This window comes from Mchenga conophoros, linkage group LG5, assembly GCF_057382185.1.
Source record: "Mchenga conophoros isolate Kocher_MC1m ecotype Shallow Benthic linkage group LG5, M_conophoros_male_GT1.1, whole genome shotgun sequence".
NCBI classification, from domain to species: Eukaryota; Metazoa; Chordata; class Actinopteri; order Cichliformes; family Cichlidae; genus Mchenga; species Mchenga conophoros.
In genome coordinates this window covers 21742790-21762599 of record NC_140530.1, presented here as the reverse complement: position 1 = coordinate 21762599, position 19810 = coordinate 21742790, and the positions used below count along the sequence as shown (strand labels likewise).

At 40.1% G+C, this 19810-nt stretch overlaps 1 protein-coding gene across 1 annotated transcript in view; it reads right to left on the bottom strand.

Moving 5' to 3' along the window:
• The window catches only part of LOC146574498 (voltage-dependent calcium channel subunit alpha-2/delta-2-like), a 42910-nt gene extending 27048 nt beyond the window's left edge, over positions 1 to 15862 (bottom strand). Inside the window, exons 1-2 of the mRNA XM_085274204.1 lie at positions 15391 to 15862; positions 5660 to 5741 (exon numbers count right to left, since the gene is read on the bottom strand). Of these exons, the coding sequence (XP_085130330.1) occupies positions 5660 to 5741; positions 15391 to 15503 (195 nt within the window). The 5' untranslated portion in view covers positions 15504 to 15862. The remainder of the gene's footprint in view (positions 1 to 5659; positions 5742 to 15390) is intronic.
• Between the last annotated feature and the right edge of the window lie 3948 nt (positions 15863 to 19810).

The following is a 19810-nucleotide window of genomic DNA, read 5'->3' as shown; positions in this document are numbered from 1 at the left end:
AAGCAGAGGCGACAGAAAGGAGAACACAGTGTGCGAAGAAATGTGCAACAAGGACACGAGATAGGGAGACAGCAGATAGACAGGCATTAGCAGGCGCCTAGTTTTGAGAGACAAAGGTTGGTGACTTCTGTGTCAATGTGTGCTGTTGGGGCCAAACCTATGGCGTTATTTTTGTGCCACTATTCTGAGCGCATGTAAAACAAATTTGCAGGTGCAAGTGCTGCATTTTGAGAAGAAATTTATTTACAGCGAAGAAAAGCTAAATTTGAGTGAACAAAATTCATTGCTGCGTGCAAAAAATGTATTTCAGTGTTTGCTATTATCCATATACACTCAAAAACTGAGCCCCTCTCGCTCAGTTTTTGCATCTGCGCTTGCTCACAATGTGCTGCTTGCGCTATCAACATTTCTGCCCGTGCACGTTCAGCTCTTTCTGTACATCGTTATATTTATGCCACAAAATCAGCAAATCACAGACTTGGATGTAAAAAAAAATCTGATTGGCTGTTTTGGTCTCCAATCAGCTCGAAATGACGAAACGCAATATCCCAGAATCCATTTCGTCCAAAACTCAAACGAGCCAGTCAGATTTTTTTGCATCCAAGTCTGTGATTGGTTTGGTTGGTTTTGTGACACAAATATAACGGTGTACAGAAAGAGTTGAACGCGCACGGGCAGAAATGTTGAGAGCGCAAGCAGCACATTGCGAGCAAGCGCAAATGCAAAAACTGAGCAAGAGTGGCTGCTATTGTGTGTGTGTGTGTGGATAATAGCAAACGCTGAAATACATTTTTTGCACGCAGCTTTTCTCCGCTCAAAATAAATTTCTTCTCAAAATGCATTTTGATGATTGATGCTGAACTGTGAAAATCAGTCAAGAGCCGTCTGTGTGCATGGGTGTTTGTCTTCCTCACTGGCAGAACTCAGGTGGTGAGGATGGGTAAGTGCATTTCCAACAGCATCACCATCAACACGAGAGCGCCACAGGGATGTGTCCTCTCGCCACTGCTCTACTCCCTCTACACTTCAGACTGTGTGGCCACCCACAGCTCCAACACCAAGTTTGCTGACGACACAGTGGTGTTGGACGCCATCTCCAACAACGATGAGGCGGCCTACATGGATGAAGTGAAGAATCTGGCATCATGTTGCCAGGACAACAATCTCCAACTGAATGTTGGCAAGACCAAGGAGCTGGTGGTGGACTTCAGAAGGAGTCAGCACAGAGACTACAAGCCCATTATCATCAATGGAGCTCCAGTGGAGAGGGTGCAGTCCTTCAAATATCTCAGTGTCCACATCTCCTCAGACCTGACATGGTCTGCCCACATTCAGGTCCAGACCAAAAAGGCTAGGCAGCGCCTGTACCACCTACGACAACTGAGGAAGTTCAGGGTCTCTCCAAAGATCCTCAGGATTTTCTATACAGGCGCTGTGGAGAGCATCCTCACACAGAACCTCACATCCTGGTTTGGGAACAGCTGTGTTAGGACCAAAAAGCTCTTCAGAGGGTGATCCGTACAGCAGAACGCTGCTGCAGGATTGCTCTCCCCCCGCTTCAGGACACCTACACCAGGAGATGCCGGACAAATGGAGAGCATTGCAACTGCTCATCCACTTTGTCACAGATTGAAGCCATTTGAGTACAGTGAAGTTTAGATGGTGTGGTCGTCTGCTGCTGTAGACCATCTGCTTCAACATTTGTTTGTTTTTTTTAGTTATTTTTGACTCTTCTTATTAGCACAGAGTGTTTAACCTCTGACTTCTGATCAATAAGACATTTCTCAACCAGAGAGCTACTACTTTAACAGGTCACCTTTAGTCTACATGAACCAAATGCATCAAGTTGCTGCCATGTTATTGGCTGGTATTGGCTAGATATTTGCATTAACAGGCAGTTGAACGGGTTTATCTATCCCACATGCAAAGATGTCGGAGAAAGAATTAAGATAAGCCAAAAAGAAACGCAGTGCTCTGGATGAATCTGTTTGGCAAGCATACATACAGACTGCAAGAGGACTTTTCCACTAAAATTAGCTTTCTTCCCTAACTTTAAAATGTCCCAAATGTTGAATACTGACCAGATGCTTTACTGGCCCATGCTGCACAGATGGGAACATGCAGCAATGGGTGTTTCTGTGAACTGTGCTGTCTGTGAAGAACTAGGTCTTGTGTAGAATCCATCAAGGAGCACCACTGAGGACACGCATTATGTGGGTAAAACATAGACAACAACCATGTAGGAACATAAGTATTGAACCTGGTAGCATTTTCCTCATTAAATATATTTCTAATAGGGCTATTGAGATGAAATGCAAGTCAGGTGATTGATCGGGTCGATCTATCAGCTTCATGAGGACACACATATGATTTTCTCTTAGTATTTAGGTATGAAAACAAAACCAACAGCACAAAGAGACTTTAAAGCAATCGCCACAGTAATTCTACTTTAGAAACAGGAACAGAAACTGAACTACTATAAGAAGTGGTTCTTATTCCCAGCCTTAGTGCTCACTGCAACATTCATATCCAACACTATCAGTACATTTTGCAACAATACGGTCACTACAGTCTTGACAGAGCTTTTTGCTTTTACTCATAAAGAGATGCTTCTTATGTGACACCGTGCCAAAGAAAAACCTTTTCATGGGCCATCAAATAGGACTGAAGCCTCTAATATTCCAAATGAATATGGGGTAGGCCTGCTTTTAAAATAGCAGCTGGGGCTTTTTTTTGGGGGGGGGGGGGGGGGGGGGGGGGGGTTGGCTTTGATAAAACAATTTATACCTGTGTCATTCCACTTTATTACACATAAGTTCCTTTTTGGACTTATTTGTTTTGATTTCTTTCTATGTCTAGATTACATCAGAAAATTTCACATCTATAGCCCCATTAAAAATGTTTAGTGTGAAAATGTTGGCACGTTCAATGCTTATTTTCCCCTCTGCATACAAGCTGCTGGTCCTCAACACAAGTTCAAACTGAAATAGCACTAAGTCTTAATGGATATCCACTAAAAATTTTGACATCTATGGTTAAAAGACAATAAATTTAGTAATTTACCATGATAAAGAAAAGGTTCTGTTTTCCCCATATTGATTTGCTTTGTGCAATTATATATAAAACTCATAACAATCCCATTATCATCTGTTGTTTATGCTACATAGCCAGTGTTATTGTGCTAACATACTGATACTTCTTGTCGGTACAGAGTCACATCGTCCTTCGTTCTTTTCTGGAATGAGCTGCCATTTTGACTGATTTAAGAACCAAATACTCTTACATAGCAGATGTTGAAGTGACCTATTTCATAGAAGCACCTTTTTATTCAGTGAAATGTATGGAACATATGAAAATGTCACTTCAGAAAGGTGCAAGAACTGGACAGTCAGGATGTTAGACCTAACTGACCACAGCAACGTTAACATTGCCATTGTGAACACGTTAGCATTTAAGCTCAAAACAACAACAAAATTTCTAGGACAGCTGCAGACTTTTTAACCTTATTACTTTTGATGGCTTGTACAAGGTGTCTTAATTTGACCTATAAAGATGTGTCGGCTTTCTTTAAGACTAAAAAAATGCTGATTTGTTTGAGTTCTTTCCTGTTTCTGCCAGCAGAAAGAACTAGAAACCTAAAGTCAAGTGAGAATAGAGTTATATTCAAGTTCTAGTTAGCCTTGGGGTTCAGAAGAACTGAACTGAATTCAGTATTCACAGAGTTTATTATTAGAGTTTAGGTACTTGAGTTTTCTTGTATATTGGTTCATTGTTTTAGCCTCATCAGTGTTTCATGTTCTGTGATTTTCCTTATCTCAGTCTTTAGTTTAGTTGTTTCACTTTGTTAGTTATTGTCTCTCATATCTTGTTTTGAGTTTTACGTTCTGTCCTAAATTGTTTCAGCTCTGCCCCACTTCCCACCCATTTTTATATTCTCCTCTGTGTACTTATGGTCCTTTCATTATTTAACATTATTTATAATTACCATATCATTCGCATGATGATTCCTGATCTTATATTCCCAAAGTGTCATGGTAACCAGTGTTTTTGGAATTTTACTGATACTTTCATGCCTCTCAAATTAGGCCTCAAGTTACCACTCTACACCCAGCTAACTGTGACAGCTGTAGTTATCTATAAATTTGAACCCCTTGTTTAGGAATTAAAATGATGCCTGACGTGAATAACGGTTTCCTCACCAAGAGAAAACTTTCTAAGCAAAGGAGAACAATCTTGAACAGATCTGCAGTGTTTTAAAAGCATGGCGGGATTAATGAGGATTGAATGAACAAGTGAGTTTCACATCAAGGCATTACTGCAGGCTGACCATCTGCTATGGTGTGACACAAACAGAGAGGACACGTGCCACTGCTCTCTGCTGAGGGAACGCCCCCACACATCTCCTCAGAGCAGGGATCACTTGCCCCCTACAGATGATCTTTGTTCCTGGTCTCTGGCACTTGCCTTCAGAGGGACAACCCCTCCCAGCCACCTGTTACACTAAATAATGTTGAAAACATGCTGGAAATGAAAAGTAAAAGAAAACTGAATACACTCCTAATGACAGTCTACCAGATCACTGTGAACAATTAGACAAAAATAAAAACAAGTACAATCTGGACTTACCTGCAGTCAGTGAATGTAACAAATCAAAATCCCATTTTGTAAAAAACCTTCAGTGGAAATGTTTTTGGGGGGTTTTTTTTCAGCCTTTTGCTTACACTATTTTAGGGTGCAACTGAGCTACATTTCCACATTAAAATGTTCTTTTATTTCAGTAAACAAACAACTTTTATTTTGAGTTAATCCTAAGTATAAAATATTTATTAGGAATTCATCATTTACTTCTGTATGAGCAATGCTCACTAAAAACTTTGATGTCCAACCTTCAGCTGGAAAAAGCAGAGTTGGAATCTGAGATCCAAGTTGACTGGATATTGTTTAGAACCAGAACTAGAACCATTTAATATGGAATTTAACGCACAGAATCAGAATCAAAAGACCCTGGAATAAGATTACTCTAATGCACCTGTAATGTAAAAATCAATCATTAATGACTTCCAACTCAGAGCTTAATGGAAAATACCTGTTATGTGTTCAAAAATGAACAGTTTCAATATTAACACAGTTATTATATGATCAGCTCATGAAAGGCCTAAATTAGTATTCATGAATGTAGGTGTTATTAAAGCTCTTGATTTCATGAAGCTCAATTCAGATATTCTAAATCTAACCACTGTAGGTGTGTGTTGAGGCATCTCTTTCACTTTCAGGTGTATAATCCAGTGCGCGCAAAACTGATAATTATTGTAAACACAACGCAATACAAAATTATGTATCTAAAATGTCTAAAAGCAGAGTATATGTACTAAAAATAACGGCTAAAGAGAAAAGATGTAAGAGAAAGATTTATGGCTGCTCTGAGAAAACATTATTTTTTGTTATTGGCTCTGCAGGGATCCCAGAAAACCACCAAACAAGGAAACAAAGAGGTTTAAGTGAGACAGACTGTGACTGTTTTCTGTTTTTTTGCACCTATTTAGCTGCGGATCTTCAACTTAATGGAGTTACAGTCAATTTGCGCGCTGACCTCTCCGCTCGGTGCACTTCTTATTGAATTTATCCAACACTGTGATGAATGAGAGAAGCAGACACTCACCCCTTTCAACTGCTGAGCTCCAGTGATGTGCTGAAAGACTCTGTCAATCTCCTGCTCGATACGCCTGGCCCAGTGCATCATCCTGTGGATAAACACCGGAGGCTGACTGTCACACAATGCAAAACAAATGAAACAGAGAGGTGTATCTGTTTCACAGAAACAATCAGTGATGTAACAAAAATAGCAGGAAACTGCACACAGATTACCACATCTTTTATGCAAAAATGCTTCATTTTTCTTGCAGCAACAGAGCGAGAGAACAGCTTTATTGGTCAGTGTGGATGTTTTTTATGTCGCTCTTGCAACCATCTGTAATTGCATATGATTTGCAAGCTTGTCTGTACTTAATATAAGTATTTATTTCTTTAATTGTTATATAGTTTGGATATATGTTTAAAAAATATGCATCCACACTGCAATTATAATGGCTTCCAATGCAGCAGAGTAAGCAGAAAAACATTATCACTGGTAATTGTTTTTGAACTTATCTGCACAAATCTGTCTTTTCTTGTTTTTGTATTTCGAAAAACTCAATGTGTGTTTGAATATCTTTTAAAAGGCAACATTATAGCCACAAACTATCAATGAAATTTGCATAATGACTGACACCAGCCCACTGAAGGAACAATGGGCAATCTTACTGTTTATAAGATTGGGGAAACCTGCAGTCAGCTGAGACTGAAGAAGTCACTCGGATGAGTGACGAAACGTTTCTCCCACAAAACGCCACGTCCGGATGAACAGAATCAACTTTTGGAGAAAGTGCTTTATACTACAAGCTACACTCACATACTCAGTGTCTTCCCTAGTAACGTTTCAAGATGTGGACTGGTTAATCCAAGAAATCCCAATAAACTAAAACTTCATTCATTATTTTCTATTCGATCAAAAAACAGAAACCTATACTCGTATCAATACAGCAGAGACACTATTTGTCAGATTTAAACAGACACTGTTGGGAGGAGTATTCTCGGGCTCACTTTCACACAGTATTCCCTGTATGTCCATGATCCAATCTAATATGTATCCAGTGTAATCCTCACATGAGACCGGACGATATTTAATTAAAGGTGAAACACAAAACAAGCAGTCAAAACTGAAAACCTGGGACACTGTGGAATAAAAGCCAGTGATGATCAGGTTTGACCTTAAATTTGAGCTTGATGGTGTTACATAGTGTTTGAAAGGGAAAAACATTTAAATACACTATATGTAAAACACAGAAATGGCACCAAACCTTCTCTACTTTTCATCCTACTGATTTTGTTGATTTTGATTTTCTGCATACGCATTCAGCATATACAAATCTCTAGCTGTTTTCACACATCTACTGCAGCCTTGAATTTTTCAGAATTTGTTTTCAGGACACAGACATCAGACATTTAAAGGTGTCCAAACTGCTTCCTAGCACAAAGACCATATGACTCATGTTGGGATACGTCTGATACACGGGTGGGTTAAATGGTCATCATGCAGGCTCCCTCCCTTAACCCAAATGAAGCATGAATTTGTCTGAAGTGGGCTGCTCCGTTTTGAGTGCTTTGTTATGTGAGAAAGGGCCACGGACCTCAATTCAACACCTCCTCCGCCTCTCCATGTGGAGTTTCCCTAATTGACAAGTACTGCCCATAAAAGAAAAGTAAACATTGATGCTCTGACATTGGGGACAGCTATTTTGAAAACATTAAAAATGTTCTTTAGGGGAAAACGCACTTGTTTAGAGATGATATATCACTAATTACTTCTATACTGTCAGTCCACCTACCACACAAAGGTTAATTCGTGACTAAAATAATTAGGTTGGAGTCAAATCGTCTTTTTATGCCTGGAAAGGTTCCTACAGTGGGGCAAAAAAGTATTTAGCCAGCCACCGATTCTGCAAGTTCCCACACTTAAAATGATGACAGAGGTCAGTAATTTGCACCAGAGGTACACTTCAACTGTGAGAGACAGAATGTGAAAAAAAAATCCATGAATCCACATGGTAGGATTTGTAAAGAATTTATTCGTAAATTACGGTGGAAAATAAGTATTTGGTCACCTCAAACAAGGAAAATCTCTGGCTCTCACAGACCTGTAACATCTTCTGTAAGAAGCTTTTCTGTCCCCCACTCGTTACCTGTATGAATGGCACCTGTTTGAACTCATCATCTGTATAAAAGACACCTGTCCACAGCCTCAAACAGTCAGACTCCAAACTCCGCCATGGTCAAGACCAAAGAGCTTTCGAAGGACACCAGGAAAAGTATTGTAGACCTGCACCAGACTGAGAAGAGTGAATCTACAATAGGCAAGCAGCTTGGTGTGAAAAAATCAACTGTGGGAGCAATCATCAGAAAATGGAAGACATACAAGACCACTGATAATCTCCCTCGATCTGGTACTCCACGCAAGATCTCATCCTGTGGGGTCAAAATGATCATGAGAACGGTGAGCAAAGATCCCAGAACCACACGGGGGGACCTGGTGAATGACCTGCAGAGAGCTGGGACCAAAGTAACAAAGGTCACCATCAGTAACACACTACAACGGCAGGGAATCAAATCCCGCAGTGCCAGACGTGTTCCGCTGCTGAAGCCAGTGTATGTCCAGGCCCGTCTGAAGTTTGCCAGAGAGCACATGGATGATACAGCAGAGGATTGGGAGAATGTCATGTGGTCAGATGAAACCAAAGTAGAACTTTTTGGTATAAACTCAACTCGTCGTGTTTGGAGGAAGAAGAATACTGAGTTGCATCCCAAGAACACCATACCTACTGTGAAGCATGGGGGTGGAAACATCATGCTATGGGGCTGTTTTTCTGCCAAGGGGACAGGACGACTGATCCGTGTTAAGGACAGAATGAATGGGGCCATGTATCGTGAGATTTTGAGCCAAAACCTCCTTCCATCAGTGAGAACTTTGAAGATGAAACGAGGCTGGGTCTTCCAACATGACAATGATCCAAAACACACCGCCCGGGCAACAAAGGAGTGGCTCCGTAAGAAGCATTTGAAAGTCCTGGAGTGGCCTAGCCAGTCTCCAGACCTCAACCCCATAGAAAATCTGTGGCGGGAGTTGAAAGTCCGTGTTGCTCGGCGACAGCCCCAAAACATCACTGCTCTCGAGAAGATCTGCATGGAGGAATGGGCCAAAATACCAGCTACTGTGTGTGCAAACCTGGTAAAGACCTATAGTAAACGTTTGACCTCTGTTATTGCCAACAAAGGTTATGTTACAAAGTATTGAGTTGTATTTTTGTTATTGACCAAATACTTATTTTCCACCCTGATTTACGAATAAATTCTTTACAAATCCTACCATGTGGATTCATGGATTTTTTTTTCACATTCTGTCTCTCACAGTTGAAGTGTACCTCTGGTGCAAATTACTGACCTCTGTCATCATTTTAGGTGGGGGAACTTGCACAATCGGTGGCTGGCTAAATACTTTTTTGCCCCACTGTAACTGACTGAACCGACATGGAAATATCTAAGTGTCACTCTTTTCTCTAAATACTAAGGAAAGGGGCTTCATTTCCTGTCTTATCTCCTTGAGCATTTAGGATACACTGAACTACACAATAGGAAATGAAAAGGAATAATACCGCTCCACAGTTCCTTGCAGCGTTAACATTCAAAGCCTAACACACTAAATAATTTATCAGTTGTTTTCATACAATCCTACTAAATGGAATTCATGTAGATAAATATGAGCAGACTGAGGGAGAGCTTAAGGAAACCTTCTGCATGAGACATTAGTATATCTTTATACTAAATGGTCACATTATTATCACTTTATTTACAGACCTATCATGTTTGCCATCAAGGTAATAAAGTGGCTAAAATGTAGCACTTCTACAGTTTGAATGGATATGAAACTCACAGTTCACTGGCTGATGTCTGATTAAGAGTTGGAGGTACAAAAAAAACCTTGCAGGTGGATTAATTAAATTAAAAGCTAACTTTTGTATTTGGGGTAAATTCTGGAGTTTGGCGCAGTGTTATCAAGGACAGCAACAAATTAGTTTGAATTTGCTACTACTCTGATTGGATCACACCTCTGATTTCACACCTCTGATTGGACTCTCAAGTTTCAAAGTACATAGTACTATTTTTATTATTATTGTTGGACTTTTCTGCACTTATTACATTGAAGATTTTTTATTTATTATTTTTTTTACAAATGAGAAACACAAATAGAGAATAAGGAGGGGGAAAACACTTGAAGGACCAGATTTATGAAATTCAAGATATTCCATTACTACGTGTGCTGAATTCTTTTAGGGTGACTAAATATGTTATCCTATTCCACAAATGTATTTTAACTAAATACAGCCTTCCTTCAACTACTCATTTAAAATAAGAATTTTGCACTTAAATCAATATCATAAATATAGCACAGCATGTGCTCTTCCATTTTAAATAATAAATACTGTGACATAATCACATCGCAAGCTGCGATTTCAAAGCGGCACCCAATCCTACACAACCTACCTGAACAAAAGAGGGATCCTGCAGTATAAAAATCAGTTTCCTTCAAAATTTTGCAGTCAACCATTACTACATAAATGTAAAAATATGCTTTAAAAGACTATACACTAAACTATATACTATATAGTTATTATACCATATAATATACAACACAATATTTGTGTTATGCTCTGACTATCTTACTATATATTCCCCTGCAATCCTGTACTTCACTTCAGTCAGATTTAAGAAAAGTTTCTGGAGATGAAATATTCATTTTAGTTTCTACCTAAATAAGTCAAACCAGGAAATCAATTAATCAGACCTGTAAGTGCCCAGAGAGTCGATTCATTATCAGTCAGACAGCTTCCAGCAGAGTTACAAGACAACAGCACTGATTAAAGTCTTGTTGGACTTGTTTCTGCTGTCGGACAAGCCACAAATCTTCACTCAACTGCCCGAATTCACAGGAAGACAGCTTTTTGGATGCTGCAAAGGATTCTTTTTCTTTCTTTTTTCTAGCCCAGCTGAAATCGAGGACGCCCAGACCTGATGAAGATCAGACAGCTCTTAATACGGTGCGAGACATTTGATAATTTACTTCTGGGTTTCTGGGAAGTGCCAGCTACAGGAACCGTGTATAGAAACTAAGATATAACCTTTTTTTTTTTTCAAATCCAGCAACATCAAGAGTATCACTTTAAAGGCCCATTTAAGATTATTATAAGACTGAATGCCTGACATGTCTTCACACTGATCCATTTGAAAGTGAATTTCTTTTTTACCTTGAGGCGTTCGAGGCAGTGATAGAAATAAGCGAGGCGTGCTGTGGAAAAGAGAAACAGCATGCACACTTTCCTTTTCCCTCTCTATAGAGGGATGCAATCGGAAAAATATCTAACGCTTTAAATAAAGCCTTTAAAATGCACTCTGTTCCAAAGTGTTCTCAATTTGCTGGTGCTATTAAATCTGGATTACATTAATTTGATTAACTGAAAATATCTTGAATATTATTAAAATATCGTTTGTTTGTTTTTGCATTTAGCTACTTTGTCATCAGTCTGGAAAACAGTCAGTTTGTCTGCTGACTCAGCCTTTGGAGGCAGTGGTCCATTTTTCAGGGCTTCCGGTGTAACCAGCAGATATCCATGCCATGTCAACACTTGCTGTTGCACCAGTCATTATTACTGACTGCTTCCAAATGCAGATGCATTTTAGAGGAGAGCCACTAAAAGCTAAATTGCTTCGTTCGCATGTGATTGGTCAGTGCAACCCAGACTACAAATAGATACTCTGTATGCATAATCTGTTGCAATGATTACTTTCTCGTTCATTTAAAACTGTAAAAGGAGCAAATCCAAAGGCAGGAGTAGCAAAGTAGATGCAGACAAAAAGACTTTGTCGCAGATGCTAGGATTTCTTTAAAAGGCACCTATAAATTGGGCAATCAGTTACATTAATCCCAGCAATCCTACAGGTTGCTTAAATGTCACATGGCGCAAAACAATATCATGTTTACAATCATGAACACACTGAGCAATCCCAAAGCTGAAGCATGTCAGATGCCATGACTGCTTCATTAACACACGTCCTCCATCTGCATCCCATATGTTTTGACATTTGCTAAAACAAATGTGTGGGGTTAATCTTCATAGATTAAAAAAAAAAGAATCAGCATTATGAATATGTGGCTTTTCTGCAACACTCAAACCTGGATAAAAACACTTTTTTATCACACTTTTTACGGAAAATGCTACAAAGCATTTTATTTATTTACTTTACACAAAAAAACAGTGCACACTTTGTTGTGCTGGCTAGTCTGTTGTGTGTTATTATAAAATCTTTGCAGATCGGGTTTACTGCAGTGGAGAGAATACTATCCTGAGTTTCTGGCACATCCAAATTTTGACAACAGCTGCTACCGGCTCCAAAAATTGAGCTTTTCTCATGCTACCATTTTGGACTGACAACTGTGCATTTCTCCACATTTTCCTCACAACTAGCTGAAGACAGCACAGTAAGCAATCATATAGGGGACTGGTGTCCAGTTGTACCCACAAACCGACTAAAAGTTAACTTTTTTTTTCCACATAAAGGAAATATTTGTTTCTAAAATGTAACTTTAATGTCTTTCTGAAATAAGGCATATAGCTTACTGAAGACACCAAGCTTCCTTCTTCACAGTTTCAGTTAAAATGCCCTCAAAAAGTTGTGTCTAAATTAGGTTTGTTACATGACTGCAGAGCAGCTTCGACCCCGTGACTCAGTGCCGCTGAAGCACTAAAGTTTTTGACTGTGTGCTCCACTTCCTCTTAAGCCCTGTGGGACATCAGAAAACCAAGTACAGGGGCCACACAGCAAAGCACTCTTGTGCCTCTACTCTGTTACCGGCTATAGTCACACAACACTGTGAAGACAGATAGAGAAGCACTACATGATGTGACCCATATTCACTTACAGCAGAGAGAGCAAAAGGTTGAGAGGAACAGCTGAGCCATAGGTGGGGTATAAGGAGCAGACGGAAAAGCCATAAAGCATCTATCTATCCTTCTATCTATGGTTATCTATGGTTTGGGTTACTGGAAATCAGTAATTAAATCAGACAGAGACAAGCTGACTGCCACTTTGCAACCCGCCTCTTTTTATGCTGCTCATAAACTGTCTTATCCGCCATTACTGATGCTTGCTCAGCTCTATTCATATCTTGCTGCTCCTAAAAATCGTCTTTTGACAACAGTACCTGGCTTTGTTAACACATGGCCTGCTTCCTTTAATGTCTGTTCATGTGCTGTGCAAAAACACAAAGCTACTCGAGACACTGAGTTCTAGTGCAGCACCAGCAGTGGCCTTGAGAGAAAGATCAGCGTTGTGGATTTAACTAAAAGAAGATTTCCTCTCTGCTCTGTTACAACTCCACGTGTTGCATATTACACATGGTTTTGCAGTGATAGGTGAAGTACATAAAAAGTACATAAAGGCACCAAAACAAAAGTACTCGCTGTGAAAAACAGCCCCATTCAAGGTGTCATATGTGCCATATTAGTGATGACATAATATTAGACTTTCATTAAATTCATCGCTGCAGCCAAAATAAGTCAAAAATAACGATATAACCATGATACTTCCAGGAGGTTTTATTCATGCTATTCATGCAAACATACATACACTATGATTATTATAGTATAGCTCTCTGATTCATTGTATTGTGACACACCACTCTAACCTGACATTCAATTCTGTAGTATGAATGTGTTAAATGTAAAAATAAATGTGATTGTGGGATTTGTATAGAATATTTGTGTATGCTGTAGAAACGTTGGGACCCACTGTGCCATAGGCAAGGTTTATGCAAAGTTTCATCCACTAAGCAAAATACTTTTAGCATGATTTTATTATGGTCAAGCTTCAAATATAGCAGTAGTAAATAACAGAAGCTGAAATCTGATGCAGAACAAAAAAAGGTTGTACTTGAATAAAGTGAAAGTACCTCCGATTTGAATTTGAGTACTTTAACAAAGGCATTTTGATCAATGTTCTCAAAACACTTATTTCTAATGTAAACTTTTACAGGTCATGAGCTCCTTTGCAGTCTGAGAATAACTGCAATAAAATAACATAAAAAAATATTTGATTTTCCCCCATTGATGTTCTAGATATCAGAACACGAGGAAGGCAGATTGCAATGCCTGCAGCATGGCAGGCTATTACTATAAAAACACATATTTTTTGTAGTATCTATCTATCTATCTATCTATCTATCTATCTATCTATCTATCTATCTATCTATCTATCTATCTATCTATCTATCTATCTATCTATCTATCTATCTATCTATCTATCTATCAGCAGGGAGAGGCCGTATCAAGACAGAAAGGGTGGGAGGAGAAAGAGCAAAGCGAGAGAGGGAGAAGTGGTATAAATCCACGCTGCTGCAGTATTAATTCTTAATTGGAATGAGAAGCTGTTCTACAGCGTCGCAACACCGCTTCATTTAGCTTAGCCGAAGCGACCCAGGGCACAAGACTATATGGAGCTGTTTCAGAGCACTCAGCAGAAAAAAGCAGCAGAAAGGAGGAGGAGGAGGAGAAAGCAGCAGCTTGAAATAACCCATTTCATCATAAAACACACACATATGCACACGCCCACACTTGACTGGTTTATAGAATAGACCCCTCTTTTCTAATTGGTAAATAAACCTCATATCTCCAGTTGTGATTGGCCAGAAATTCTTCAGCATGTGCCCTGGAGATGAGTGGACCATCTGGCCTGTTCCTCCCTCCTGAGCAGCCCGATCGCTGAGCCTGGAGTTGGGCCCAGATAGTCTCAAGTTAAGTGCCAGCTGTACTTAACTGTAACGGGTTAAAGGTTAGGATTGAAGAACTGGGCAGGAGATTGATTGAAAAACAAGGGGAAATGGTATTTCGAATGCAGCCTTCAGCAAGAAGCCACAGTAAAACCACACCTTTCTTCTGCTGTGCTAGATAGTAGGCATGGTACTAGTAGGCTACTCCTGAGCTTTGAGTACTTGTGTTGTACAGTGCACAGTGTGGTTTCCTCAAGAGGTTGTAGGAAATGATAGGACTGTTTGATGATTTTTTTTTTCAAGCCATCATGGAAAGATCTAGCACTTAGTGGAGCACAAGAACAACAGGGGAAACAAGGAAAAGAGCCTTACCAGTTTTATGACTGCACAGACTTAATGTTGCATGTCAAATAGAAATTCTCCAAATAGCTCAACTAATTAAAGCCACAGTCTAGCTCACCTTAAACTTCCCTGTACGTCCTTGCAGTTTTAATTTTTTGTTTGCTTTTTGTTTTTAAACAGGTTTTTGAGAAAGTCAAAGTTAATATTCACTGTCGTCCATTGGGTAAAACCCTCAGATCCTATTTGTGCAGAACATCAGATGAAGGCTCTAACTCATCATATGGTAATAGGGAGGATTAATCATTTGCCAGATGCTCCTAATTCTGCCTAACTTGATGTACAAACACTTACAGTATGGGGTCTTCTGCTTGGGAGGAACACTGAAATATGATTGCTCATTTAACCCTACAAATATACCTATATACCCCTATATATCATAGCGTGGACTACACCTTCCAGCTCTTTAAATAACCTGCCTTTACATTGATGTAATCGCCAACCCTGTCAAATTACATAACAGCAGAAGATAAAGCATGCAGGGTGACTGGAGTATCTCCTGGTGGCAAAGCGAAGTGGTCAAGCCCAAAGTTGTCTCTCATCGGAGCCCGGCTGCGTTTTCACTGAGGGTTACTTACGTGTATTGCTGGGGGAAGAGACCCTGCGCTCCAGGCCACGATGCGCTGAAAATGAAGATAATCTGGATAGATAGCAAGCAGACGATGCTGCAAGACCTTTCGCCTATCGCCATTTTCCATTAAAAATTCTCGTCACGGGCTCTCGTTGCGTGAATGAAGCGCTCCGGACTGTCTTCGGGGCATACAGCGAGCAATGTGTGAACGTCAGGCTCAGTTTCCCGACGACTTCATCTCGGTTTCTCTCGTCAAGTGGACGCGGAGGAGGCAGGCATTGGCCGTGAAGGCATCGCGGACGGTGGGAGATGCACTAATGCAGCTGCCAAGACACTGCAGAGTCTCCCCTCCTGCTCCCACACACATACACACCACCACGAGCACTAACACCACAATCACACACAGGCCGGCGCGTCCACGCCCGCTCTCTCTTTCTCTCTCTCTCATCAGCAGCCCGTGGATCCGTGCGCGCTCACGCTCACCAGGCAACAGAGAAGCAGGAGAAGAATCTAGTTTGGCTTTATTTATCTCTGAGGAGCCACGTGGGATTTGTCACTGCCATAAATTTAGTTTTTCTATTTAGAGGAAGACGCAACACTTCAGGTACTGAAGGGTCCCTGAATGTAAAAAAATCAAGACGCTTCTAACTCCCGTTTCACTCCCCCGGGGTCCAGTTTACCAACTGGGCCCCAGTCCACAGGAGACCCAGTCATGGTCACGCATGACTAGATTAAAAAAAGTGGGGTTATGTTTGATCATTCATTTAATTTAGCTGCTGTTTACTTTTTAATGTAACCATTAAAATTGTGAGAAAATTCAACCATTCTTTTTAAATATCACACTATAAAACCATCTGTGATCATTTTATAGTGTGACCATGTCCCACAAAATTGAAATAAAAGACAAAGAGTATATATGGGTTGTTGCAAAGTGGGACATGTTAATGCTGAAGGTGTTAGAAGTTAAAAGTGGGGATTAATCATTTAGTTTTAAATATCTGCTAAACGGATCTCATCTAATATTTGCCTTTGTGTTAATTTTCCTTCATATATCAACTGTACAGCATCCTGAAACATTGCCTGCTACCTACCTCTGCAAGAGCAGCGGAATGAAGGTGAGTTTAAATGCCATCCAGAGCAGCAGACAGTGCACAACAGAGGTGAAGAAGAAAGTAGAGCCAGGGTAGAATGAGGGGAGTGCCAGGGTTAATTTGTGACAGAAGAATAGCAACAAGATGGAAAAGAAAGGTTTACAAGATGGTAGTGAGACCTGCATGTGACAGTGGCGCTGACAAAAATACAGGAAGTCGAGCTGGAAGTAAGAGTGTTGAAGATGCTCCAGTTTCATAGGGAATTACCAGGATGGACAGAAGTAAAATGGGTACATCAGAGGATGTTAGAAAGGTTAGAGAGGGAAGTTTGAGATGGTTTGGACATGTGACCACAGAGAAGATTCATGGGTGTACTGAAGGAGGACATTCAGAGGGCTGGCGTGACAGAGGAGGATGACATCGAGGCAGATGACCTGCTGTGGCACCCCATAAATGGAGCAGCCGAAAGAAGAAGGAATTTACCCACGTGAGAGTAAAAACTTAGGTTTAAAAGAAGATAATCTCAATACTTCCTTGTTGGTTTTTATTTTTTGTACAGTGTGTTTTGGAGAGGAGAGTATCTGTGGATGTTCTGTTGCTACAATCTTTTTGTACACGAGCCAATCTTTATCTAGTAAGGACTACTGAAGTGTTATACACTGGAAGAGATGCAAAAAACAGTGGCACTACAGGGTAAATTAAGGATGCTTGGGGCTGTTTTTTGAATTTCCAGGAACTTTTTAGAATGAACTCATTAAAGTATTGTTTAGAATACAGTCTCATTCGAACTATCATTTTTAAATTTTGTATGACGGTAGATACTAATAACAGTTGGAGCGGATTTAATTTAGGTGAAAACTGCGTCAAGGTCAAGGTCACAGTAAATACGAAAATCAGTAAAACTTCATATTTAAACTTCACATCTTTAAAACTTTACAGCAATATACTAAGCCTTGGGGGACATGAGTACCTAGGCTGGCATTGGCTAAGACCTTGACCTCTATTATCGTCAGCCATGGTCAAAACTGACTTGTAAAAAACTTTCATGAAATCATATGAAGTAACATATCATATGAAGAAGCGTGTAGAGAGCTGTACAACACACCTTCAATACAACATCACAACGACGCCATCACAGTGTAATAAAAACAGGCTGATGTCAGCATTTTGTAATAAAAACATTATAAAGCATGCAAGCAAGTTTTAGTGTAGCCATTGAGTTGGGTGTGGTTGTGCTCGCTGAGAGTTCTGGTTACTTCTTTGAAAAGTCTCACTGAAACATCCCCACTGAACAAATAGCTTGTTCATGAAAGCCTTTAAACATAAAGGGCAGAGCTTTGCTGTGTTCTTGGTGTCTGTATGCTGTGCATCCTGTCCATCATAGATAGACCCACATTGTAGTTCTTGTTTTTGTTGGTACTTGACCTTTAACAGAATTTTAATCAAGGAACAGCTTAGGGTGATTTTCTGGGATGAAAAGTTCAGAATCAGATTGGATGCCTGGACATGAGTAACCCTCATTTGTGTTGGCTCTGGTGGCAGCCACGCAGGGCGGCTCATTAGTTGAGCAAGACAATTCAGTCAGTATTTGTTTTGGTTTTTAAATCAATCCAGGCATAACAATTATTTACACAGATGACCATTTGATTTGATTTTATTAGCCATATTAAAAAGAAAAAAACCTCCCCCCATCATTTTTGTGTGTGGGTGTGAAACAAACCACACCCATATGAGACGTGGGAGTGGAGATAATTCCTTTTTGGAGGAATTACAACATGAAGTGGAAGACTCACATCAACGAGGAACTCACTGGGGGAGCTGATCTGGAATATCCTAACTGTACTAAGGGTTTATGTCTTTTATGTAATATGAAATTTAACAGGAGATTTTCTTAATGAGAAACTTGATGAGAAGGATGGAATTTGTGAGTAATTTGCAAAGAAATGGACTATGACAAGAGTCATAATTGCCTCTGAGAAAGCCATCGTGCAGAAATAGAAACACACTCCTTCCACTGAGGATTTGGACATCTTGTTGAAAGCAGCTAGCAGCTTGAAATGCAAGGACCAGGACTGAACTTTCTTATTACCCAAGGATAGGTGGGTATAGTTCTTTTATTTATTTATTTTTTATATGTAACGTGATTGGATAAAGACATATATTTGATCTATTCTTCCAATTAATCCACTCCTCTGTATTTACAGTCCTTGGACCTTATAATACACCATGCTGTGGTAATTAGCGTGTAACCAATAATATTACCGATGCCTTCTCTCCATTCACACATTGCCATAAAAAAGAGCCGGAATGGAACTGAGTCATAAAATTTAATAAAATCACTATTTATGTTATTAATTACACCTCTGATTTTCTGCTATGACAGTTTGAAACGCGTACTGTGACAAATTAATGTTAAAGCTGACACTGATGTAAACACTGTGCTAAATGGGAACTTAAAGGCATCAGGCATTAGGCACACATAACGCAGTAGAGTCATGAACAGCGGCCTGCAAGCCAGTTTTTGTGACAAGCTCTACACTTTACGCATGCAGTGAACACATATGGTGCTAAATTGAGAACTCTCTCTAAGAAGGTGACAGCAGGTACACTGGGAAGTCAACAACAAGACAACTCCCAAAAAGGAATAGTTTTCACAGACCAGCTCTGCTCTCTCTGTATCCCACCTGAATGACTTTTCTATAGCTAGTGTTCTTCTCACTGCTGAGACAGTACCTGCAGCACACTCATGTTGGACACATAGTCCAGCTCCTCCACACCTGCCATCACATGAAGATTTGCTCTCTCCCCCAGCACAGTCTCAAGAGTGAGGAGGTGTTATCAGGAGATGGGCCACTGCACAAGGACAACTGGACAAGGCTGTAGAAGGGCATCAGCAGCAGGACTAGTATCTGCTTCTTTGTGTGAAGAGGATCAGGAAGGGGACTGCAAGAACCCAACATAATGACCTCCTGCAGGATACTCATGTGTATATTTCTGTCCAAACTGTCAGAACCAAACTGCATGAGGGTCCTTTAGTGAGACCTGTTTTGACATCCCTTTCTCCAGAGAACACCAAAATTAGTTTCTGCCACTGGTGCCTGTTCCTTTTCACATATGATGTTGCAGGTAGCGTAGACATTTGCCACGGTGTCTCCGTGCTCTTTCATGCCCGTCACGTGTGCTCAAACCAAGAGATCACTTCCTTATGATTTAGGTGATAAGTTAAAGTCAAAGTCAGAGACAGTACTTAAGCTCATCCCATTTTCATGCAATCTGTCAGATGCACAGGAACACAGCCCAGAATAAGTCTGGCAATGGTAGACTACAAAATGATGT